General features: G+C 54.2%; 1 protein-coding gene across 5 annotated transcripts in view; it reads left to right on the top strand.

Moving 5' to 3' along the window:
* The window catches only part of ABR (ABR activator of RhoGEF and GTPase), a 176649-nt gene that overhangs the window by 79952 nt on the left and 71239 nt on the right, over positions 1-25458 (top strand). For 4 of the 5 annotated variants that reach the window (XM_032321120.1, XM_032321124.1, XM_032321122.1 and 1 more), the window contains exons 2-3: positions 2268-2452; positions 23291-23389. In XM_032321120.1, the coding sequence (XP_032177011.1) occupies positions 2268-2452; positions 23291-23389 (284 nt within the window). Of the gene's footprint in view, positions 1-2267; positions 2453-14716; positions 14882-23290; positions 23390-25458 lie in introns of those variants that run through there. The other variant, XM_032321123.1, reaches the window with a different exon arrangement.

Genomic DNA, 25458 nt, shown 5'->3' with positions numbered 1-25458 from the left:
AGCGCCCTCCTGGGTCTCTGACGGACTTCCTGGGCTGTCAGCGTTTGACAGGTGGTGGAACAAAAGAGAAAGTATTTAAGAACATTTGCAAAGAGCTCTATATGTGCACTTTCCTCCACTCCTGGGACTCTCCCACGGATGTGGCCGGCACCCCTACCTCCTGGTCTTTGGTCCGCCTCTCCAGATCAGAAGAGCTGTGGAAGTTGACTTCTCTGGAAGTTAGAAACTCAAAGGGAAAAGGGTGGCATTTGGAGACATACCTGGGTTCAGAACCTTTCTGGGCAGATCTTCCTGAGACTCACTGATAAACTGGGGATAGTAGCAACAGCCTTCCAGATGTAGCTGTGGGAGGTGCAGGCCCATGGCTGGCCCTCTGATGAGGAGGAATTGGAGCTTACCCAGATCTGGGCCAATGACCTCTGGGAATATAGGTCAGTGTACAGGAGAGTCAGCATGGCCCGCTGGAATCTGAGCTTTTGGCCAGCTCAGGGTTCACTGTACCGCACACCCCTGGCCTTGACTCCAGGCACTCACAGGGCAGCCTGGAGCCCCCTGGAGGAGAGATGGAGGTTAACAGGATGTCTCATTCCCTCCTTGTGTTTCTCCAAGTGAGGAGATCTCACCAGACAGTGCCCTCCCTTCTCCGACAATGCCAGACTTGGGCCGACTGGATGCTGTGGCTTCTTTGCCTTTGCTCTACCCCCCGCAGAAATAGCAGAGTTGACTCACCCCCTACTAGCCTCATGCATAGTCCCTGCGTTCTCCAGCCAGCGGGCCCTATCTCCGTGTACATGGCTTACACACATTTCCGTGGCTGGATCCTGTGGTTCTTCACATGCATGCCTGTTCTGGGGGAAAAAAATAATAGCTTACATCCTCTGACAGCTTAATGGGCCGTCAGCACGGGGACTGGAGAGAAAGTCAGAGGGAGCAGGTGCAGCAAGCCTGGGGGAAGCTCTTGGCTGCCAAAGGGCCAGATTGGACTGAGTACAGCCATGGCCAGACGCCCTGGTGACCTGTTGACACCATTCTCAGGCTGCTCGCTGCCCAGGGGCTGGTATGTTGTGACAGAAGGGGAAGAGCCAGGGCCCCGTGGAGAATTTGGCTCAAACCTGAGACCTGAGCGGGACAGTGCATTCCTCCGCTCACTCATTCCCTCCACACACGTTTCCCGAGATCCTGCCGCACGCGGTCCTGTGGGTTCTGGGCACACACAGTGATGACCGAGACAGCCAGATCCTGCCCCAGGGGCACAGAGAAGGCTGGGCAAGAGCAACCGAGCCGCTAGAAGTCCATGTTGCTGTCATTTTGAGCAGAGACGCCAGGGAAGACATCCAGGAAGAAGCGCCGTCTGAGCAGATGATGGGACGAGGCCCAGACAGGGTGAGGGGCGGCGAGAGGGTCACTCATGCCGCTGCAGGAGAGACCCCTGTGGTGGAGCTTGGGGGGCCTTTCTGCGGGGCTGTGCCCCCGTGGGCCCGGCCTGCCGTCCCCGGGAGGGGCATCCGTGCGTGGGCTCCGCAGCCTGGTCGGGTAAACGGCAGCTCGACTTCCCTGCAGCCTTTTCTTCCCTCTTCTCCAAAGGGAGCCTCCATTGAAATTATAGAAATAAGTGCCAGCTTTTGAGTCTGCCATTAAACCACATCCCTGCCAGGCCTCAGAGCCACCTTCTCGCCCACACTCAGCCAGCCCTGGGCTCCGTCTCGTGCCAGGGCCTTGTTCGGAGGAGGGAGGGCTCCCCGGGGGCAGTGCCTCAGCCCTCCACCCCGAAAGCTGCTCTGCGCCCCATGCCAGGGATCGGCTCGGTGTACGAATGGTACCCAAGGAGGAGGGGCTCAGGAAGTGACATCGCTCGGCCCGCCCAACCTCCTTAGTCCCTATAAAAAGCAAAATGGTGACTCAGAGAGGAGAGTTGGAAGCATCCTGCCTCCTGCTCCCACTGTGAATTTTTAGACTTGGAATGAGGCAGGAGGCAAAGGAAACAGCGGCTCGAAATCCGCGGCTGACATGCTATTAAGCAGGTGGCAACAGTAGAGCCGCTCCTCCCCGACTCCCAGCAGCCCTGGAGCTGCAGCCGAGGGGCCTGCTGGCGCTCCCCAGCCCCTCACGAGGCCCGGGCCCCCCGCGCAGCCCCCGCCTGGGTCAGGCTGTGCATGCTGCGGCGGGGGGCATGGCAGCCGGGGGTCGCCGTCGGCGCCCACTGCGCTACCAGTCCCTGGCGGCCCTCGTGGAGGACTCTCAGTGGCCTTTCTTGTTCCTTGTCTCAGACTTCAGCTACGGGGCCGACGACTACGACGGAGAGGGGAATGAGGAGCAGAAGGGGCCCCCGGAGGGCTCGGAGACCATGCCGTACATCGACGAGTCGCCCACCATGTCACCCCAGCTCAGTGCCCGTGGCCAGGGCGGCGGGGATGGCATCTCCCCCACCCCACCTGAGGGGCTGGCACCTGGGGTAGGTACACCTGCTTTTCCTTTGGGGTTGGAGAAGATGGGGGAGTTCTAGGGGAGGGGGCCAGGCAGGCCTGGGGGTCACGGGCCAGAGTCTGCTTGGGATGCTACTGGGGGGGAGCAGGGCTGGGGAAACGTGGACCTGGATGTTCTTGGTGCCCTCATCTTCTCATTCCAGTCCTGGGCCCCTTGCAGAGTAGGCTCCCCGCCCCCACCCCCACCTGCTGCTCTCTCTGCCACCCCTGCCTCTTCTACCAGCCATCTGCTTCCCTGGATACCCTCACTTCCTCTCTCAGCTTTCTTTTCCAGCCCCTCTCGAGCAGGATGGGGTCTGGGGGAGGGAACCAGCTCTTCTCTCCGGTCCGGAGCGGGGCAGGGGCTGCACACGTGACCCGTGGGCTGTAGACGTCCAGATGCCGGCTCAGCAAAGCAAGGCTGGTCTCTGTGCTCTCTGCAGGGTGGAGTGAGCTGCTCAGGCAGCGTTCCCCGAAGATCAAGGGCCCTATTCTGCCCACCTCTGGAAGGGAATGAGCCCTAATGGTGTCCCCCTCTCCTCTTGTCGACTGACGGGAGCTCTGCTCCAAAGAGAAGCATTTTACAAGGAATATTAAGTACGTGCTTTGAGACAGGCTAAGAGGTTTGCAATCCTTGTAATTAATGCTGCTTATGGCTGCAGGGCCCGGCTCTGTCTGCACCCAGCTTGTACAGGGGCATCTAAGCGAGCGAGACGGAGGGGTTCCTGGGGACTGTTTTTCTGGAGTTGGGGAGCATCAAAGCCATTCCTCCATGTGGGGGTGGGGGTGGGGCTTGGAGGGCCCAGTCCTGCTCAGTAGAGGGCTTATCCAGGTATGTTTTGGGAAGGGGGCCCTTTCTTCCATCCTTCCTGAGGAGCAGTCACTGAGGTATCGGGGAGTACTTGTTCCCATCCTAAAGGGCCCAACAAGCCCCACTCCAGCAGGGGACCTGCTGGGACTCTACCATTTCTGGAGAGCCCCCTGCGTCTTTCCCTCCCAGCCTCCTTGGCCACCCTCCGCCCCTCCACAGAGCTCTCACCCCCTCTTCGCACACCGGGGTGGCTGTTATAGCCTTTGGCAACAAGGGCCTTGGCAACCAGCTTCCCACTTGGGGGAAGCCACATTGTTGCCATGGCAACAGAGGCCGAGGCTGAGCTTAGTGGCTGCCAGGCAGTGCAAGTTTGGAAAGATGGTGGGGGCAGGTGGGAGGTGGAGGGCTGGGTGAGGTTCAGGACCCCCACAGCCGGCATTCTGGGCTGTTGTCCTGTCATCCCTAAGGAAGGTGAGAGACCACCATCTTGAACAGGCAGGGGAGGGTTTTTCTACTGATAAAGGAAGGAGTATTCTGGGACCTGAACTCAGGCCAACCAGGGGAAACAAGGAGAAAACCCTTGCCTCCCATCTTTGCCTTCGGGTCTCTGACCTAATAGAGCTTAGAGGACCCCTGGAGGACTCAGCTGTTATCCGCACTAGGAGCAGGTGCAGGAAGATTCATGGGAGGACCCAACCCAGGGCCAGGAATGCTGGCTGAGGGCTGAGAGCTGAGAACGTGTAGCTAAGTAGAGCTGCTCGCTGGCAAGAAAAGTGCCTTTGCCGTCTTCTCCCCTCTCGGCCTTCCTCCTTGCTCCCTGTCCTGGCTCCTTCCCTCATCACATGACCGCCTTGCTTGTGCGCTTGCCCGTCCATTTTTAGATTCCTTGGTGAAAGGTACTGTTGGGTGCTTTCTCCAGTGAAACAGGCACAGTGGGGGACCCACCCCATCCCACCTCCCTGCCTGGAGCTCCGAGGCTTTGGGGCAGTGACTTTTTTTCACTTTGTGGCTGCTCATTTTGCTAGGTGGCTCAGGAGGGAATAACATGGTTTGAGAACTTTGAAGTCCAGAGATGCTACAGTGACAGCTGATGAAAGGGCTTGGGGCTTGGGAACCCCAGAGTTGAGTTTTTACACCATTGGCTAGAAGACATGCTGAGGGTGGGGAGCATTTATCCAACCTGGGGATCCTGATGAAGATTGCAGCGTGGTGCACCCCCTGCCTGCAGGCCTTCCCTCCTAGAGTTAGTTTGCATTCCCCAACCTTTCTGCTGGATCACTGGCTCCACCTAGTGGACTCCACAATTATTGCTATTTACATTGGGGTGCAGGAGAGAGTTGACACACCCCTTCCTGAGTACTTGGGGGTTGTTTTGGTTAAAAAGAAAAAAACAAAAACAAAACAAAAAAAAGAAAACCAAGGTTTCTGCTGCTTGGCTCTGTTCATTTGGCCAGGCAGGGCCCCTCCCTGCCAGGCTTCCTGTTGGGGCCTTAGGAACCAAGGGGACTTTTGGACTAAATCAGACAATTGTTCTAGATATTCTGATGTCTGGCCTCTGGCAGCTGGGCATTTCGTACCCAAATATGCAGCCAGCTTGTTCCGGGAAGCCTAAGGTTAGGTCTTTGTATTTGGTCAGGGTACTCCAGAGAAGCAGGACCAATAGGATCTGTGTCTAGATCTAGATCTGTAGAGAGATTTACCATAAGGAATTGGTGCACGTCATTATGGAGGCCGGGAAGTCCCAAGACCTGCCATCAGCAAGCTGGACACACAGGAATGATGTATAGTTAGTTCTAGGTTGAGCCTAAAGCCCTGAGAACAGCAGAGCCCAGTGGTGTGAGTTGCAGCCTGAAGCCAGCAGGCTCAAAATCCCAGAAGATCCGGTGTTTCAGGCTGCGTCAGAAGCCTGGAAGAGACTCATGTCTCAGCTCAACTGGTAGGACGAGTTCCCTCTTATTCAGCCTTTTTGTTCTATTTGGGTCTTCAGTGGATTAGATGAGGCCCACCGCCCACATTAGGGAGAGCAATCTGCTTTACCCAGATTCAGATGTTAATTTCACTCAGAAACGCTCTCACCAACACACGCAGAATAATTTTGACCAAATGTCTGGGTACCCATGGCCCAGGCAGCTTGACACATGAAAGGAACATGAGCTTTGACTAGATGAACACCTGCTACTCTCTAGCTGTAGGATCTGGAAAAGTGACATAACCCCTCTGAGCCTCACTTTCCTCAGCTTTATTTCTTTTTATTTTATTTTAGGATTTTATTCATTTGAGAGAGAGAACAGAGGGTGGAGCAGAGGGAGAGAGAGAATCTCAAGCAGATTCCATGCTAAGCATGGAGCCTGATGTGGGGCTCGATCTCATGAGCCTGGGATCATAACTGAGCCGAAATCAAAAGTTGGATGCTTAACTGACTGAGCCACCGGGGTGCCTCCTTGCTACTCTCTTTAAGTAGGACCAACTCCCCGAAGGGGTGGTGAGAGGAGGGACTGGATGATTCAGGTAAAGCCCACAGCATTGGATCAGACTCATCCTAATGCTCTGTCCTTTGTGACTGGGACCTATAAGACTTTTCTCGCCAGCTTTTGGAGCCAAGACCATTGCAAGGACCTAGGCTCATGGCATTTGCTAGACAACAACTGAGTCTGCCTTTTGCAACCTCCTTTCTGAGGTTGGATCAGTCCTGCCAGGTGTGGGAGCCCAGATGAAGCCAGGTCCCTGTAGTGCTGGCAGGACAGACCCATATTCCTCCCTCCCTGCCACACCCCTACAGCCTTGCCCTGCTGCTCCTATAGTAGATATGCCCTCGCTGAGCAGAGCTCCTTAGTAGGGCCAGGGCCCCCTACCAGTGCTGGCTCTATTCAGCGGAGAGTCCTGTGCCTGGTTCCATCTTGGGAAGGAAGGGCAGGGACTCTTGATCTCAGCTAAGAAGTGGGGGCCCGCTTTCCTCTGCTAGGACCAGGGTCTTACAGAAAAGCTTGCTCCCCCGAAGCCATAGACTCCTCCATCACCCCTCTTGGGAGACGCCCTAAAAAGCAGAAGCAAGGCAGAGATCTGGGTGTTGTCTCAGTGCTAGAGCACTTACCAGCTGTGCACCCCAAGGGATGTCACTTTCCCTGTCTGGGCTCCAGTGTACTGATCTGTAAAGGAAAGATACTGAGAATTTCCTCCTTCCTGACCTCACGCAGCTGATGGGGTTAGGCAGAGCGCTGTACAGTCATGAAGTCTGTACATTTGTGGCTGGGACTGCTCAGTGTCAGACTCATTCTGTAGTTCCTGGGGTACCCGGAGGCGGTTCGAATAAAAGGCTGAATTGAGGGGCTCAGACTTTATCTAGCAGGAGAATCCAAAGTAAGGGTGGCAGAGCGTTGAAGGGATCACCGTTCTTCTTCTGGCCTCCCCAACACTGCCCCCCTCCCCTGCTCCCAGCGCTTGGACTTGCCCTGAGCCTAGTTTCTCCAGGAGCGCCTGCTAGGGCTTTCTTTTGCTTAGATGATGTGCTGAGGAGCCTTCCACCCTCAGGGCTGTAGGCTGGTTGCTTCTGCCAGGAGGGCCTCCAGACCCCTCCCGTCCTGCAAAGAGAACGCACAAAAACACTAAATGCACGTGCTGTTAAAGTACTTTATAAACACTTGCTTGCTTCACCCTCACCGTGACCCTGTGGGGAAGGCACCACCATTGCCCTGTGTTAAGCTATGGAAACTGGGGTGCAGAGAGGTAACACCACCTACCCAGGCCCCCCAGCTGGCAAGTGGTAGGATCCTCGCCTCAGCCGCTCTCTGTTACCTCTCCCGAACAGGAGCCTTCGTGCCTGCCTTTGTTCTACCTCTTTCTGGCTGTGTGGCTTTGGGCAACTTGCGGGGTCTTGGTACCCTCGGCTGTAAATGAAGACAAATGCCTCCCATGCAGAAGGGCTGCTGCCAGGACCAAGTGACACAGGACCTGTGAAAATGCCTCATGCCAGCCACACAGAGCACTAGTTCCTGAGTTGGGAGTTGATTCTGTATCTCTCCTGGGATCTGAACCCGATTTTCCAGGAGGCCCCATCTCAGTTCCCAGCTGTACTCCTGCCTCATGAAGGCCCCTGAAGGGAGAGGGGAGAGGGGGCACCTCTGTGAAGGATTCAAGGGGGGAGAGGGGCACAAAGCGAAGAGCCCAGCTGGGAAGGGGGTCAGTGGTCTTGGGCTCTTTGTCACTTGGCCACAATCTGCCTTCCCTTCTCCCCAGCCCCCACCACGAAGGTGTTCCCCTTAAGCCCACCTTGCTAGACACCAAGCCACTGCCAGGAGCTTGAGAACCAAGCAGGGAGGGAAGTGCTGGGAAATCGAGATACAGCCACAGCTTGGGCTGCTGCACTGGGCACTGGTGGGTGGATATTCACCCTTCCTCCCTCCTCAGCCTGGTTTCCTGTGGTAGGACTGTGTTCCTTTCAGTCCTAGCACCCCGCGTCATACGACCACATTCCAGAGGAACCATCCATCCCATTGAAACCTCTTGATTTGTCTTCTGGGGAGACCCTTTGCCTTGCCCTGTGAGCATTCATGTCTACTCACTAATTATTTTCAGAGCACCCACTTTTTACAAGAGATTGTTCCAACTGCTATGGGGAATTCGCATGCACAGGGGCTGTCCCCCCGATTCCCCCATATACACTCTATTTCAAGGCCATCTATGCAACAACCTGGAGAGATGTCCAGCATCCCAAGGGAGGGGTCATGTGACCTTAGGTAGGGGAACCAGGCAGGGGAGTCTGGGGGAGGCAGCCTCAGAGAGCAGGAAGTGTTCTGCTTGGGCACTGGTCAGGAAGAACATTCTAGGTAAAGAGGGCTATGCAAGTTCTGGAATGTGGGGAAACCTCTGGAAGTTTGAGAAAAGGATAATGGTCTGCTGGGTACTGGGTTCAAAAGAAGAGGTGGGAGGTGAAGCAGGGAATGAGCTAGGGCCCCCCACTTCTGTGCTCCCCACACACTACCACCCCTGCCAAAGAAAAGGAGACTAGCTAGTGCTTAACAAGGGCTGACACTTGCCAGGCACTGCCCTACATGTACTAGCCCTCATTGCAACCCTGGAGATGGTACTGTAATCCCATTTTACAGACAAGGAAACTGGGACCCTAGAAGTTAGAATGACTTGGCCAAGGTCACACAAATGGCAAGAGGCAGAGTGAGGATTGAAATCCAGAATCTAGGGAAGTTCTTTTTTCTTTGCTTGTTTTACTGCATAAATAGTGTCACGTACTGACTGACACCCAGCATTTGCTTTATGTAATTCGACTCTATGTATGATTTTTGGAATGACTTCTACAACAGAGGAGGAAAGGCAGAGGGAGGAGCATAGTAATCAGGAAGATGATGCATCTAATTCTGTCTGTGGCCTTAGTAGACTCTGCCTGCTCCTGGCACTGGCCTCTTGGGGCCAGTTCTTACTGGCCCAGAGTCTCTAGAGTTCCAGCGAATCTGGAGGTGAAGCTTCAGCCTTTGCCCAGAAAGTTGGGAGGGCTGGGAATTGTCAGAGAGGAGGGAGAAGAGGCTTCTAGCCCAGGATGAGGCCTGAAGGTGAGAATGGCCCGGCCCATTAAGGGGAGAGTGAGTAGGAGACTGTTGTCAATAGTAGGATTGGCTGAGTCGCCAGCAAGGGCCCCACTGCCCTTGTTTGGGCTGACTTGGTGGCTTCCTGTGGGCACAGAGGAGCAGTGTTTTAGAAAGAATAATCTGATGTCACCGGGAGGTATGACTATTGAACAATGGTCTCCTCATTCCCTGCTTAAAACCCTCCAGTGCGTTCCTTTTCTTTTCTCTTAGTGGCAAAATCCAGCTCTTAGCAATGCTGTTAAGGCTCTGCTGGATCTGACCACTTGACCCCTGCCCACTTCTGCGGGTCATTACCAACCTCTCAACTAGAATGTGAGCTCCATGATGGAGCTTTGTCAGTTTTGTAACCAGATGTTTGTTCATCCAAAAACTAGTACCTAGAACTGTGCCTGGCACCTTGTAGATGCTCAGTCAATGTTGGCTGAGTGATTGAACGCACACTATCCCCCAGACTGAACTCATTTCCTGTGCTCACATAGTCCTGTCTCCCCCCGCTGCGCCTGCTGGCGGGGCTAACCCCTGAACATGTTGGGGTATGAATTTCAATGTTGCCTCCTCCGGAGAACCTTCTAGGACTCTCGCTTTGCTGCAGCAGCTGCTCCTGTCTTGTACCCCCAGAGCTCAGTCTACTTTCCCAATCGTAGCACTTGCCACACTTCTTTTTTTAACTTCTTTATTTTCCCTGGTTACATCACTGAATATTCTAACTTTACAGAAATATGTAATGTAGAAAGTGAAAGTCTCCTAAAGTCCTGTCCTACAGACAGAACTTTTGTGAAGAGTTGGTTATATACTTTTCCTTATTTTTCCATGTGACATATTAGATATATGCTTCCCCCTGCCCTTAAATCATACTGGTACGGTTATGTAATTTACTTTCCTTATTTTACTTAATAAGTCTTGGACATTTTGTATATCAGTAAGTAAAGATCTACCTCACTCTTCTTTTTAAGTCACTTAACCATCCCCTTCTGCTAGACCTTTGTCTGTTTCTAGTCTTGCACTGGTATAAACATCACTGCAGTGAATATCTTTGTACAGAGATCTTTGTGCCCTTAGTAGGAATGTGTTTGCAGAAAAATCCCTTAAAGTGCAGATGCTGGGTCAGAGGATGTGAACCTTTAAAATCATAGTAGGTATTTCCACATTATCCTTTCGGGGAGAGTTGTCCTTCAGCCCCATAGTTCTGAGATCGTGTCCTACTCCTGGTACTGCCTTGGCTCATGATGGTCAGTCTGTCCCCAAGCCTGTCAGCTCCATAGAGGGAGACATAGTGTCCCGTTATGGCTGCATTGTGAATGCCCAGTGTCCAGGAGGCTGTTAATAAATACTTACTGATTTAGTGGCTAAGAGGATGAAGGACGGATGGAGAGGACTGAGGAGGAGTGTGAGGGAAGGCCGTTGGGTTTGGGGAGAGGAAACTCTCAGTGGCTTTGAGAGTGTGCTTTTGGCAAGTGTCAGAAATCTCAGTGGGTTAAGCATCTGACTCTTGATTTCAGCTCAAGTCATGATCTCAGAGTTGTGAGGTCGAGCCTCATGTCTGACTCCATGCTGGGTGTGGAGCCTGTTTAAGATTCTCTCTCTCTCCTCCTCCCTTTGCTCCTCCCCACCTCCCTCTTTAAAGAAAGGAAAAGAAAAGAAAAAAGAAAAAAGCTCAGTCAGTGACCCTTGCCCATGCGGCAGTCCATGCCTCTCACCCTCCATAGTGTGGTTCCAGCCTACTTCTCCAAGTTCACCTCCTGCCCCTTTTCTGTTCTGTCCTCCCTCTGTGTTTGCTCACCAGAAGTTCTCCTTTCTGGCCTTCCTCCCTTTGCCTGCAAACTCTTCCCCTTTTCCAGCTACTGCTCAGAAGCCGCTCTCCTGAGAAGCTTTTTCTCTAAGGCAGAGATACTGCCTTTGTCCTGTGCTCCCACTGTGGTGATCACCAAGACACTGTCTCTTTTGTTCCTGTGGCCTTCACTTCCCATAGGTTGAGGGCACTCTAACAGCTGTGTCTCCCAGATTCGTGTTCGTAATGCCAGGCTTCACTGGGTATGAAGGAGCAAACACCGTGACCAGGTAGATAGATAGGCAAGACCAGGGCTCGAAATGGAACAGGATTGTGACCGCGTAGGGCCGAGATGCTGCAAACTCTGGTTGGGGTGGTGGCTTTAGAAGAGGAAAAGAAGGCAGAACCAAAGGGACTTGGTAAAATGGATGTGGGGAGGGAGGGAAGGAAGAGTCGCAAGATGGCGGCCCTGCCAACAGAAGTGGAGAAGCCAGAAGGGGAAGCTGGCTTAGGGAGGAGGAAGGGTCATTTGCTCTGATGTGGAGTCGAGGGGCTGTTGGCAGGACTTCCAAGTGAAAAGAGCCAGCTGACAGTGGAGATGTCGGGCTTGGAGCTGAGCAGGTTGCTGGAGCTACACGTGGTGACGGGGCACCATTGGCCGGGAAGCGAGAAGGGAGGAGTTCGTCAAGGGGAGAGAGCCGCCGGCTGAGGCCGGGGTCCTGAGTGGGTGACTCCAGGAGGCAGGAGAAGGAAGGGCCCACCTTAGCCGGAGTGGTCAGATTGCCGAGGCTGTGGAGTAGGAGAGAGAGGCCTCTCACTTCAGAATAAGGCAGTTTGGAGACCTTTGGAGCAAGCTGCTACTCTGTAAAGAGGCGCAGGAGCCAGACTGAGGCAGTGGAGTGTGGAGGAGGCAGAAAGGAAGCTCATGTCCAGGGCTGGCTCAGGGCACTCGGAGGGGAAAGGAAAGGGAGCGTCGCTGGGACTTGTGAGTCATTTCCCCCCCGGGAGAGGACTGAGGGCCTCTGAGTGGTGTCTGTGTGCCCGATGGCAATGGAAGGGCATTCTCCTTACTCACTGGAATTTCCAGCCAGCTGGGGTGGGGTGGAGCAGAGACGCCTTGGATGTTTAGGGAGCAGCTTCTGAGAGATTCCAGGGTTTGGGGAAGAAGTGGGTGTTGATCTGGCTATGCTGGTTAGTGGCGTGGGGAATGAAGACCGGGCTACTCCAAGAGTCTTCCAAGGGTATTTCATGCCCCCTTGGGCAGGGGAAAGGACACAAGAGGGACCCTTGGGCTCTCAGGCCTTTCTCCCATTCCACCTGCTCGTCTGACTCATGGGGGCAGTCCTGCCGTGCTCTTGAAGCTTGCAGGATAGGAGACAGAAATGGTGGCAGAGAGCCCTGGGGCTGGCACACTTGTGCCCTGGGGAATGCCAGGCCCAGTTGTTCCCAAGCCCCAGGAGCAACCTCACCCGCCCAAACCAAATGAGGAATTGTGGCTGAAAGGGCCCTTCAGATGTGCTCTGGCTATTTATAACCTGAGCGGGGAAGGGACAGGGAAAAACCAGGGACCGAGGGAGGGGGCGGGGTGGAAGGTGGGGTGTGCATCTGTGGAACCCTGTCAGCCCTGAGGCCCCAAGAGCCTACCCCAAATCCCTTCATCTGTTTTTCAGCTTTAGTGACAGGGAGTCAGTCAGCCGTGAGGATAGATTCTCTGTGGCGGGAGCCCCATCTCAAGCTCAGAGCTCCCACAGACCTTTTGGGAGGTTGGGATAGACCATTTCCATTCTTCTCTATTTCCCTCTTCTCTCCTCAGCCCTCCACCCAGCTTGGAGGCTCAGCCAGGGGCCCTTTCTCAGTTGAGGTGCCCAGTGGAAAGGAGAGGCAGAATGGCGTGCAGTTGACCTTCCTCTGGGACTCCTTTCCAGTTTGAATCCTCCCCGCTGTGGCCATTACCACCTGACAGGGCGTAGGACCTGTCCCTAAGGAGGCTGGTGATAGATACATACACCAGTGGACAGCTCAGACACCGCATCACTAAGAGCCACACTGACTGGTCCCAGCAACTGTATATTGACTGGGAGAGAGAATTGTGAGCTAGAAGCATCAGAAGATTTCAGGGACTCCCTGGCTGGAGACATTGTGGAGGGGCTGGTCGCACATTGAAGGGGTTGGCTTGAGTGGGGCTGAAGGGCTCACCACCAGAACCCTGAACTTCCACTTGGTCTACCTGGGTGGTGGCACTGATGATTCGGGTCTACATGGGGAAGTGGTGGGTTGGTCGTGTGCGACGCTGAACTGGATTCCAGGATGCCAGTTCTGGTGAGGAAGTGGGACCGGGGGGATATTCAGGGATCACGACCACCACCCTGTGTCTGCCAGACCCACGCAATTCCCAGCACCCCTCAAAAAAACAACCAGCTACAAGAAGGCAGCAGCCTTGTCTGTGGGCCTGATTCAGGTCACCTGTGTTTCATTTAGACATTTTGTTTGGTTTTAACGTCACTGATCTGCCACCATTTTTAAACGGAGAGATCAGCTAAAAATCCACATTGCCAGCTTCTCTAGGACAATCTGAGATGGCGCAGCCCACATTGTCCCAGCAGCCAGCAACGGGGGGGGGGGGGGGGGGGGGAGCTGGGTGGTGGCTTTTCCTCTCCACCCAACAGCCCTCCCCGCCAACCCCTCACCCCCGCCCCCATGCCTACCTGCTCACTTCCATTGATCTTAAGGGCTGCTGGAGTTTGCAGCCTTTGCCCTAGGGGTTGTGTGGTGAAAGAGCTTTTCCCAGGTGCTGCCCCCGAACGCCTCCAGACCATTCTCCTTTCTAGCTGGGGCCTACACAGACCCAAACGTAAACTTCTCTGTCTGGATGGGCTTAGCCTTTGCCGCCCTTGAGGAAGCCAAGGGAAGCAGACTGGAGGCAGGAAGGGCAGCTGGTGTTACCCGTCCTGGGTTTCCTGTACCCTCTGCCATAGGGCTGGGCTCTGCAGGGCAGAGGCCCCTCTCGAGGCAAAAGCGCTCCAAGGAGGTGGGAGTGCGCGTCCCAGCAGCATCTGTGAGTAGGAGATGGGGCAGCTCCCGCCAGCCAAGGTAGGCCTGCCGCAGACTCCTGCTGGCACTTTTTGGTGCTGTTGTGGCGAGGCGGCCGAGGCCTCCTTTTGCACAAAGCCTTGTGCTCCCGGCCGCCGTGGCGATAGAAGATGTTTCCTCTCACCAGGCCCCAGCCTCCCCTCCGCAAAGGTGTCAGAACCGGCGGCGGAGATGAGAAAGGGGCTCAGCCTGGGGCTCTCCCCGGGTGCGAGCGAGGTTCGCCCGGCCCTCCCGGAGGCCTTGTGGGCAGCTGCTCCTCCGCTCCTCCCACTGCCGGCCCGGGCTCTGGTGAGGGGCTGTAAATAAAGCCTGTCTCTGGAAAGCGGACCTCCCCCCGCGGCCGGCCCGTCTGCGGCCTCCCCTGGCCCCTCCTCCGCGCTCCAGAAGCCTCCGCCAGCCGCCGGCCGGTGACCGCAGAGAAGGAACGGCTCCACCTCACGAGTCAAGTCGTGCATTTCCTGTGTATTAATAGCAAACGCGAGCCTCCGAGTCCAGAAAGGGCGGGATCTGTGGGGCCGGCGGCGGCGGCGGGGCGGCCGGCCCGAGCTCGCTAGCGGCGGCCGGGGAGCGCGGGGCCCCGCCTGCGCCCGGGCCCGGCACGCACAGCGGGAAGGGCAGCGGCGGCTGGCGGGGGCGCCTCCTCCTGCTCCGCTGCGCGGTCTCTCCAGGGACAGCCCTAAGCTCGCGGCGGCGGCGGCGGGGCTGCCGGAGCTGCCGGAGCTGCCCGAGCGCCGCTTCCCCTCTCCCGGGCCGGGGGCGCGCGCGAGGCGGCCCGCAGCCCCGGCGCGCGGGAGGGCCGGGAAGCGGCAGCAGGAAAGGGTTCATAATGGAGCCTTTCATCGGGAGCCGGTGGCCGGGCGCCAGGACTGACTCCGGGGAGGCCAGCATGCTGGTTTAGGCCTGCCCTGCACGCTCTTCCCCTCCCTGCCCGCCTGCCTCCCTCCGGGGCGGCGGCGGCAACGGCTGCTGCTGCTGCGTGGACCCCGCTTCCTGTTTGCCCTCCGCGCCTCCGGCTGCCATGGAAGAGGAAGAGGAGGCTATAGGCTTTTTGGACAAGGTTCTGGAGGATGAAGATGTGTTTCTCCTGGAGGAGTGCGAGCTGGGAACCCCGACCAGCCCCGGCTCAGGGTCCCCCTTCTTGGTGGCCGTGAAGGTGGGAATGTGACACGCCCTGGATGCTTGTCGGGGGAGGGGCAGGGCTAGCTGCGCTCGGCTGCCGAAAGCTGTGTGCGGGCAGAAATGGCTGGTTTGCGCGCAAACCTCGTGGCTGGGTGGAAGCCCCGCACTCTGGCCCGAGAGGGGCTGGCGCATGCCTGCGAGGGGATGCGAGGGGCTGAGCTCTCCGGCAGCTGTTCCTAGGGGAGAGGTGCAGTGTCTTCCTCCTCCCCATGGGCCAGTTGTCCTCAGCGGGAGTGGCAGCCGGTTTTCCCCAGGCCAGCTGTGCCGGGGGCTTTCTCTGGCAGTGACATGAGTCACCCGGTGGGCACAGCAGTGGTGTGAGCCTGCTGCCCCAGAGGAGTCGGCTGACTCGAAACCAGGAGGCCATAATTCGTTGTTTCCATGGCAACAGTAGGCTAAGTGCACTTGGGAAGTTCGGGCCAAAGGGGCCACTCACCACTCGCTTTCTAGCCAGGAGACTTTGTCAGGCTGAGCTAAGGCAAGAGAGCGTGGGGGAGAGACTGGGAGCCAGAGGTCACTGAGCTTCCTTGAAGGAAAAGAATTGGATTAGCTGAAAAGGGGGTGATAACAGTTGGTTTGGAGGCAGGAGCCAGGAGGGTAGGCACTTTTCCCAGGGTGGGTGTAGGCAAGAAGCATCTGCGGGCCCGGCCCACTCACTCTGGGTCTGTGAATGTTCTCCCCAGCGATGCCCCTGTCCTGTCTTAGGAGTTGCCTTGAAGGCAGAGCAGGAGGGGGCTGTGCATCCATCCCCTTTTCTTCTCTTCCCCTCCTCTCCAAGGGCGGGGTCCCAGTGCTGCCTGGGACATGGCACCCTGTGCCATTCATTCTTCCTTTCTTTCTCATCCACTTCTGAGAGCCCTCACCTCAGCCTTTTGCTCACCTCCTCCGAGTTCTGCAGCTAGAATGGAAGGCCATTGGGAATGTATAGCAGGGAGTTTGCAGATGGCCGGCTGGCTGTCCAGGTTGCCTAGCAGAGTGTCCGTCTGTGCCCACCTCCCTGTTGGGCTGGTCCGCACCCCAGAGGGCGTGGTGCATGGGGGCATTGCTCTGGGCAGGAGGCTGCCACTGAGCCTCTCTGGGCCTCTTTGCCCCTCCTGTAGGATGGGGAATCACAGCCGTGCCACACCCACACTACATTGTGGTTCCAAGGGCAAGCTAATGGAGGTGAAAACAGGCTGGAGACCCACAGGAGATGGCTGATGTGCGGCATCTAGGTGCAGCTGTAGCTGTGGGCCTGGGTGCGGAGGAGAGGTAATGGGAGGCTGGCGGTGGCTCACATCCCACCCCTGGTTCTCTCATCTGGTGCTAGCTCAGAGCACTGGGGTTCAGTCACATCTCCACCAGGCCTGCAGAGGTCTCTGCACTTAGGGTCTGAGCAACCTCCCCACCAGGAACAGGATGGGGGAAAGTCTGGTAATGAACCAAGAGCACTGGCTGGAACCAAGAGCCAAATAGTGTGTGGGATGTGAGGTGTAGGGGGTTCCCTGATGGGCCTTCTTGGAACCCCTTCCCAGCACAGATGGGGTCCTGCTCATGGGCTTCCTTATGGAACCACCCTTACTCTAGACTCTGGCTTATACCTGGGTCTTAGCCCATATTTCATTTTGCCCAGAACTCTAGATGTCTGCCTCCTCGACTATGCCCTGTTTTCCTCCAGGGCAAGGGCCATATTGTATTCACTGATGAACACTGCAAAGAGCTTGGGATGGGGCTCATGCTCAGTGAATGTGTGGAGGGAGGGAGCGAGGCTCTGTGGGGCCTGCAAAGAAGGTAGCCTGTTCCTGGCCTTGTTCTATTCAGAGATGTTCCAAGGAGGGAGCACACCAGTGCCTGGGGGGCCCAGGCACACACGACCCCTAAAAATCCAGACCTTCCCGGATCCCTGTGAGCGCCTAGGTGAAGTCTTCCCCTCTTTGCGGCCTCAGTTTTCCTGGACTTGTCTCAGCATGGGGGAAGGGGCCTTTCCTGAGTGTTGGTGAATTCCAGACCTCTCCCCCACTCCCATCTCATCCTGAACACCTCCAGGATACCCTCACTCTCTCTACCAAGCTTGGTCAGCTGGAGAGGGGTGGGGAGAAACCTCATTGAATTGAGTCATTCAACAAACACTGTCAGGTTTGTTCTAGTCAAAGCACTCTGCCTTGCACTGGGGAGGAGACGGGATGAACGGGCATGATCCTTTCTCAAGGAGAGTTCACAGCTCAGGGTGAGGGGGCAAATGCACAGATAAAAGGACTAGAAAGAGAAAGTCCTCAGGGTTCCAGTAACAGGGTATGTATGAACTTCAGAGGAGGAGAGACCACTTCTGTTTTGGTCAGAGCTGGACCTGGTACACGTGCATGCACACGTGTGTGTGTGTGTGTGTGTGTGTGTGCATGTGCGTGGTCAAGGGGCACTTCTGGAGGGTGCGTTCCTGTCCTGGGCTAGGAATGGTCTTGGCAGTGTGCGCGATAGACGACTCTCAGCAGCTGGTGGGAATCCAAGGCCGTTCTCTCTGGGCTATTACTTTCCTTCAGGAGTACTTACCTTCAGCAGCGGCTGTGTCCCTGAGCATGTGTCCTGTAAATCAATCCTGCTTTCAGTGTAATTTCTGAGATGCGTCTGTCTTCCCCCAGGGACAGAGGTGGATAGGGCAGCGGTTTCCTCCAGAGCTGGGGCCGGGGTTTGTCATGCCTTTCAACCCAGACCCCCTTTTGAGGACTTAATTCTCCATAAACAAATAATCACACTCATACGCTAGCCACACCATCTCCTGGCGGTAAAGGGTTGTATGCTTTCCAAAAATCTTTCTCGCACAATTCTATTTCAAGGTACGCAGGGCTAATGCGGCCATGCTATCTAAAAGCTGCTATTTAAAGGAACTCCTTTGTCGGGAGTGAAAGTTCTTTTGTCATGCAGATTAGCCCATCAGGTGTTATTCTGGGCCAGTGTTTAACGGAGAGTCAGAAGCGCCCACGTTTGTTTCCTCCCACCCTTGGGCCCCATGTTGGCCACGCCTGTGTCCCCCACTGAGGTGTTTCCGGGATTGTGAAACCCACTTAGGATGATGTGAGTTGTGATTTTGGGAGGCACCTAGGTGTATTTCTTGAACTTCAATAGTTAGGTTTATATTTTAATGTGTATTAGGAAAAATATGACTTGTGCATCTTATGCTTTTAAATATCACGTTTGGAGGCGCCCGGGTGGCTCAGTGGGTTAAGCCGCTGCCTTCGGCTCAGGTCATGATCTCAGGGTCCTGGGATCGAGTCCCGCATCGGGCTCTCTGCTCGGCAGGGAGCCTGCTTCCCTCTCTCTCTCTCTGCCTGCCTCTCTCTCCATCTACTTGTGATCTCTCTCTGTCAAATAAATAAATAAAATCTTTAAAAAATAAATAAGTAAAGAAATATCACGTTTGGAATGAGGCTGGGCTTTTAAGAAGTCAGTTGTAAAAAAACAATGTTAAGTAGACGGTAGTGTCGGAGGTGTGAGTGACAGAACTGCAAAGATGGGACTCAAACACCTGACCTTTGGAAGCCCTGCTGGGACCTGTCTAGGGCCTCAGACAGCAGGGAGCCTGGAATAGAGGGATCCACTCTCCAGGAGAGTGGGCTGTGCCCCCCTTCCAGATTCTGCTAAGGCAGTAGCTGAAGGAGAGCTCCCCAGTGCCTAGCACTAGCAAGAGGAGCAATGGCTGGATGGCCCTGCGTTGTCTTGGCTCAGAGAAGGGCCAGCTATCCTAAGGCTGGTGCTTGGCATGGGCACAGCCCCCTAGACCTGGTGGCATCTCTTTTGCGCAGTTCCTGCTGGGTGCACCCCGAAAAGTGGTGCAGCCCATGAGCCGAACTCTGCCGGGTACAGCGCCACTTGGCCCTAGGGCTCTGAACGGCAGGTGCCCCTGTCTGTTCAGTCCTTGCTGTTGTCTTGGAGGAGGTCACAGTTCCTGGACAGATCGTATTTTGGTTTGGCCTAGACCCAAACCTTTAGAGGCATTTATTTATATAGCTTCTGCACTCTCTAGAAGACCAGGCCAGAGCTGGCTAACCTGACCTTGTAGACACTGTCCCTCCCAGAGGGACTTGAATGCTTGGATTTGGGGGCCTTGAGCTGACCGACTTGCAGCCTTGCAGGTTATGGGAAATCCTGGGAGTGAACCAGCCTACAGTGGCTGCGTTTCATGAGCTCTGCTTGTGGAGGATAGCAGAGACCATGCAGCTTCCCTGTGCTGGGGGACCGACAGGAAGTATGGCACAGACTGGGGCAGGGGATTCCCTGACCTCTTCAGAGAACTGGCCTCGAGCATTCTGGGCATGTGGATACCGCCTCCAGCGGGCTCTCTGGGCACAGAGACTGGTGCTCTCACCTTTGTATTTGTATCCCAGAGCCGGAAACATGTACAGAATGAATGAATGTCCAGCCCTGGTGTTTTTTAAAACAAGAATAGCCCCACGAGGATTGAAGAAACAGTTGTGAGTTTCCAGATAATTCTAAGCCAGGAACATGGGGGTATGAGGAAAGAAAAAAAAAAGGAAGAGGTTTTTGGTGGTAACCGAGAATAGGCCTCCTGTTGATAACGTGAGCAGAACTTCATTTCACGTGCTTAAGCTCTCCCCGACCTTCACCCCATGCCAGCGTAACTTCGGAGGGAGAATAGCCCATAGTGGGACTCTTGGGGGTTGACTTTAGATTTTGGGGGAGCTCAGATTGGACTCAGAGGTGGGAGTCTCTTGAGGAGAGGGTCTTGATGAACTGGGCTGTTGCAGGGACTGTCACAGGCTCTGTGCTCATGCGAAGGTGGGGGACAGTGTGGCTGGATCTGCGGTGATTAGGTCTTCATCCGCGGTCCTAGTCCAGCCAGCCTTCCAGGGAAGCTCACAATGTCCTTCAAGTGATTTCTTTTACAAGATGTTTGCCAGCCTCTCAGATAAATCTGGCAGGGAACAGCAAGGGGGTGCGGGGGGAATCACTGGCCCCCCAACACGGAAGGCGAGTTCCCATTTGTCCGGCTTAGAAAGGAGCAGGGCTGGTGCTGTGTGCAGAGAGGTGGCCTCAAGTCTGACCAGGAGGGCCTGGGGCCAGCTGGGGCCCTGCTCTGGGCTCCAGCTCAGATCTCATTCCTTGAAGGGTGTGCTGTGTGCCTGAGCCCCCGGCCACTGGTGGTTTCCACTCCGTGCCTCAGGGGGATAATGACAACACCTTCCAGAGGGTGGGATTGTCCTGAGTTAATCCCTGGAAAGCTCTCCCAATGGCTCCTGGTACTTGTGAAGCCTTAAGTACATAACTCTTGCTCTTCCCTAAAGCTTGCTGTCCCTACTGGTTTCCTAATGCTGCCGAAACAAATTACCACCCATTTCATGGTTTAAAACACAAATTTATTCTCTTACATGCAAGCCTTAAAGGGTTAGCAGGGCTGCATTCCTTCTGGAAGCTCTAGGGGCAAGAATCCATTCCTAGGCCTTTTCCAGCTTCTAGAGGCTCCCAGTACTCCTCAGCTCATGGCCCCATCTTGGTCCTGGAAGCTGGTAGTGTAGCATCTTCCAATCTTTGCAATCACTTTCCCTCCTCCTGCTCCCCTTCTCTGGTCACATTGCTTTTTCTGACTGTGACCCTCTTTCCACCCCCTCGTAAAGGTCCTTGAGATCTCATAATCCAGTGTCATCTTTCCATCAAAAAATCCTTAATTTAATCATACCTGCAAAATCCCTTTTTCCATATAAGGGGATGTGTGTATGTAGGCTTGGGGGACTAGGGTGTGGACATCTCTAGCAGGGTATTGTTTTGCGATCACAGGGTCAGATAACATTTCAGAGACTGGAGGCAGTGGCCTGTGGCGCAGATTGGATTCCTGGGCTGCTGCTAGCCCTTCCTTGGGGCATGGTGGGAAAGCTGTGGGAACGCGGTGGGGCAGGTTGTGCAGCTGGGAAAAGCCATTCTTCTCCAGATGTCAGAAATTTCTTTCTTTTTTTTTTTTTAAGATTTTTATTTATTTGATAGACACAGATCACAAGTAGAGAGACAGGCTCGGGGGGAGGGCAGGGGAAGAATGCGGGGCTTGATCCCAGGACCCTGAGATGATGACTTGAGCTGAAGGCAGAAGCTTAACCCACTGAGCCACCCAGTTACCCTGGACGTCAGAAATTTCTGATAGCTTCATATACTCTCCCAGCCTGTGCCAAATAAGTAAGGGTATGCATCTGATGCCCAGAGAGGGTTCTATGCGTGATTCCGGGAAAGCACCTGATACTTGAAAAAGAAAATGAGAACAGGGATGGGGGTGGGGTGGTGATGTTAGTTACTCTTTTAAGCAGTGGGGCAGCCTGGAATCTGGTACTGAAGGACTGGGATGCAATCCTAGCTCTGCCACTTCCAGGCTGTGTGACCCCAGCCTCGTCCCTTCCCTCCTCCAAGTCCTATTTGCTTCCATTTGCATGATGGAAAAATCTAGTACCTGCCTCAGTGAGGTATATGAGGGCTAAAATAGCATGAGAAGAACTTACAAGGCTTAGGAAGTGTAAGGTGCCCACGTGCCAGGGGTACTGTATGGTGCGGGCCTTCAGGGCTCTGCAGAGGAATGTGATGTTGCTTCATCCCCCAACCTCCACCCCTGGAATCACTGAGCAGTACCTCAGGTGGGAGAGTCTGTGCTGCAGAGAAGAGCCAGGGTGGGAGCCCGCCTGTTAGGCAGCAGGAACCGAAGTACAGAGGCCCAAGCACTCCCAGCAGGTTGGGAAGACCCAGAGACCTGCCGGCTGCACGGGAGGTGGGCAGGGGGAGGTCAGCAGGGTCAGAAGAGGCACTAGGAGCCAACAAAGGTGTTTAAGCCAAGACTAAGCCAGACCCCATATCACGGGGCATTGTTATATATTATATTTACTTGTTTTTTGTTTATAAACCACGTAAGAGTAGGGATTATAGTTTGTTTGCTTCCTGGTGTATCTACAGAGTCCAGTGGGTGTTCAGTAAATATTTGTTGCATGAATAAATAAATGAATGAATGACCTAATTGAATCCCCAAGTAATCACTTTTTGCAGCATCGAAATTTTTGTTTCTGGTGTAGATAGTTACATTAGTGCTATGTTAGTTTCAGGTATGTGATACAGTGATTCAGCAGTTGTCTACGTTACTCAGAGCTCCTCATGAAAAGGGCCCTCTCAACCCCTTCACCCGTTTCACTCATCCTCCCACCTGCCTCCCCTCTGGCCACCACCACTTTGTTCTCTGCACTTAAGAGTCTGGTTTTTTTTGCTGTCTCTTTTGCCTTTTGTTTCCTGAACTCCACATGCGACTGAAATTGTATGGTATTTGTCTTTCTGCAACTAACTTATTTCACTTGGCTTTACACCTTCTAGGCCCATACGCGTCCTTGCAAAGGGCAAGGTTTCACAGCACTGATATGAAGTCCTTGGCAGGCATTAGGTGTAAGGTGGTGTCCTCAGAAGGTTAGCCGGGCTCTGGTGTGTGGTGTGAAGGGAGGAGAGAGAGGCAGAGGTCCATTAGAAGAATCCAGGCTGCAGAGCCAAAGTCCCTCGCTTCTCCCACAGGGAGGGACGGAACAGTGTCATTTTAAGAGACGAGCAAGATGGTCTTCCAAGGCTAAGTGGGGCATGACCGCCGTAAAGGAGAAGGAATTCTGGAGTGGGGAGGAGGTTAGTTAGGATATGTGCCTTGCACAGTGAGGCAGTCAGGAAATGCTGGGGGATACAAGGGTGAGGCTGAAGACCCCACAGAGAGCACCTTCTGTTGCGGGGTTGAGCCCTTGGGGACAGGAAGATATAGCTAGAAGGCCACAAGATGTGGCTCCCATGGCCACTTCCATTCTCTCTACCCCTCTTCTCAGTTTATGAGTACAAACTCATGTTTATGAGTAGCGACTCCCCCAGGAGCCTTTTCCAGCCCCTCTTGGGTCCTCCTATATGACCGTACCCTGCCTCACCCATGGTTCCGATTTCCTTTCTTTTTTCTTCTTTGAAGTAGGCTCCACACCCAGCCTGGAGCTCCACTCAGGGTTTGAACTCACAACCCCAAGATCAAGACCTGAGCTGAGATTAAGAGTTTACCGTTTAACTGACTGAGCCCCCCACGTCCCCCCCTCTGATTTTCCTTGTCCGTATTCCTCCACTAAACTGCCCCAGGTCCTTTATTACCATGGAATAGGTGGCTGGATGGATGGCAGATAAGGAAATGTGGGAAGAAGAATGTGGGAGAAAAAGTGAGGTGTGAGCACCAGAAATATGGATGATTGTTTTTCCTTTTTTGTTCCACATTTTCCAAATTATCATAAATGTATTTGGTTTCTATTCCCTACCAAAGTGCCTGTGAAAGAGGAGGAAAAAGGCAAGAAAAGATCGCTCAGGATGTTAGCCTCCTTTCTCATGAGCTCTTGGTTCTTGGTTTGCTTTCCTACAGGTGGAGGCAGGGAAAGGCCTGGAGATGAGGAAGCTGGTTCTCTCGGGGTTCCTGGCCAGCGAAGAGATCTACATTAACCAGCTGGAAGCCTTGCTGCTGGTGAGTCTGTGCTCCGGCTTGCCAGTCAGTGTCATGCTTGCAAACTGCTTTTGGGGTGGGAGGAGAAGGGGGACCTGGACCTCTCCTTCCCTGTGGGCAGAGTCTGTCAGCCTGGCATTGGGCAACCGGGGTCGTTGCCAAAAAGGGGCCTGTGCCTCTCGGCCCCAGGCCTCCTTGACCTGCCCTGGGAATGGTGGGAGAAACACAACCGTGTTGGAGATGAACACTCCCACGGCCTCTGACCACGCACAGGCACCACTGATCAGTGACGGTGCTCTGTCCGGTGGGGGGGGTGCCCAGGTGTGGCCCAGGTGAGGACCTAGCCTCCACCTCCACACTGTGCTCTGGGCAGTCTCTACCAGTCAATCAAGCCGAGTCCTCTTTGTGGTGCCCTGGTCGCAGTCCTTTCTCCTCCCACAGATAGTGAGCCCGTGGCTCTCCTCCGGTCCCGTGGCAGGAAGTGTGAGGTGGGCGGGTGTCTGTATCGTTTGAGAAGCACCATAGCTCTGAGCCATTAGACTAACCCCAACCCTCTGTGAAGATGCCTCAGTTTCCTCCCAAGATGGCAGCACTGTGAGACTCAGACTGGAAGAGAAGTATTAGTAATATGAGGTAAAAGTACTACACAGATGTGAGGCCTTTTTCCTTTGAAGAAAGTGTGCCTTAGATGTGGCTAGATCTTACGCAGGGGAACTGGGGAGCGTAAAGTCCTCCCCCTGGGTATTTTGCAGCCTGAGACATGGGATGATATCAGTAAAAGAGGGAATAAGAAATGTAGATGAGTAGAGACTCATTCTTTTTTTTTTTTTTTTTAAGATTTTATTTATTTATTTGAGGAGGGGGGTAGGGCACAAGCTGAGGGAGAGGGAGAAACAGACTTCCTGCCTAGCAGGGAGCCCGACAGGGGGCTCAGTCCCAGGACCCTGGGATCATGACCAGAGCTGAAGGCAGAGGATTAACGACTGAGCCACCCAGCTACCCCAGAAACTCATTCTTGTAAGAACTATAAGATACACATTTATGTACCTGTTGTGATATGAGATGTTGCCACCCAGGATGCCGGGGGCCTTGGCATTTATTACCCCAGGAATAACCATCGAAATGTGCAGATACTTTGCCATGCCTGGGTGGCTCAGTGGGTTAAGTGTCCGACTCTTAATTTCGGCTCAGGTCATGATCTCAGCGTCATGAGCTCAAGCTCCATGTCTGCTTGTCCCTTTCCCCCTGCTCCTCCCCCGACTCACATGCTCTCTTTCTACCCCCTCTCAAATACATAAATAAAAATCTTAAAAAAAAGAAATGTGCATTAAAAAAAATTAATAAAAGAAATGTGTAGATAACTTTGTGACGGCCTGGGCTTGGTCTGTGGTACCTCTCACTGAGAGTTTATTGGTAGGCATGATAGTGTTGTTCAGGAGCCGGATAGTCCAGGAGACAGACAAGGACTGTGGTCTGGGGCCAGAACTAAGGCAAGACTTGACTCTGCCATTACTCATATAGACTCATGGCACTGTTTTTCTTATCTGGATCTGAACCCATTAGTGCATCATGAAATCAATGTAGGTTGGAGCCAGCATTTTTTATAAAACGAGAAAGAAAATACCAGTGTGCGTTGTGCATAGTAAGAGTAAGTACTATTTCACTTAACTTCGGGTGTGTTGTGTGTGTATGTGTGTGTATATATACACATATATATATGTATGTACTGGGCCACATTCTTTCTCATGGGTATTGTCATTTTGGAAACCCCTGGCTTTGGTCAAGTTGTGCATAACCTCCTTGAGCCTCATCTGAACATGAGAATAATTCCGTGACCTTCTCTATCTTCTTCACGGGGTTAAGAGACTCAGGTGATCCTTTTGGGGTCCCAGGCACTCAGGGTAGCTGAAGGAAGGAGGACAAGCGGAAGACCAGTCAGATGCGTGTGACACACCTCAGGAACGGAGAATTGCCACAGCCAAGTGAGGGGGCGTCATTGTCATTACTGAAATTGAGAGGAGTTCCAACAGAGGACCTTCTGACAGACGGCCTGTCAGAATCCCTGCTTGACCGCTCTCAAGTTCGAGCCC

The sequence above is a fragment of the Mustela erminea genome, chromosome 18, assembly GCF_009829155.1.
Source record: "Mustela erminea isolate mMusErm1 chromosome 18, mMusErm1.Pri, whole genome shotgun sequence".
Lineage (NCBI taxonomy): Eukaryota > Metazoa > Chordata > Mammalia > Carnivora > Mustelidae > Mustela > Mustela erminea.
Note: the sequence above shows the minus strand (reverse complement) of the source record. Positions and strands in the feature narration are given on the sequence as shown.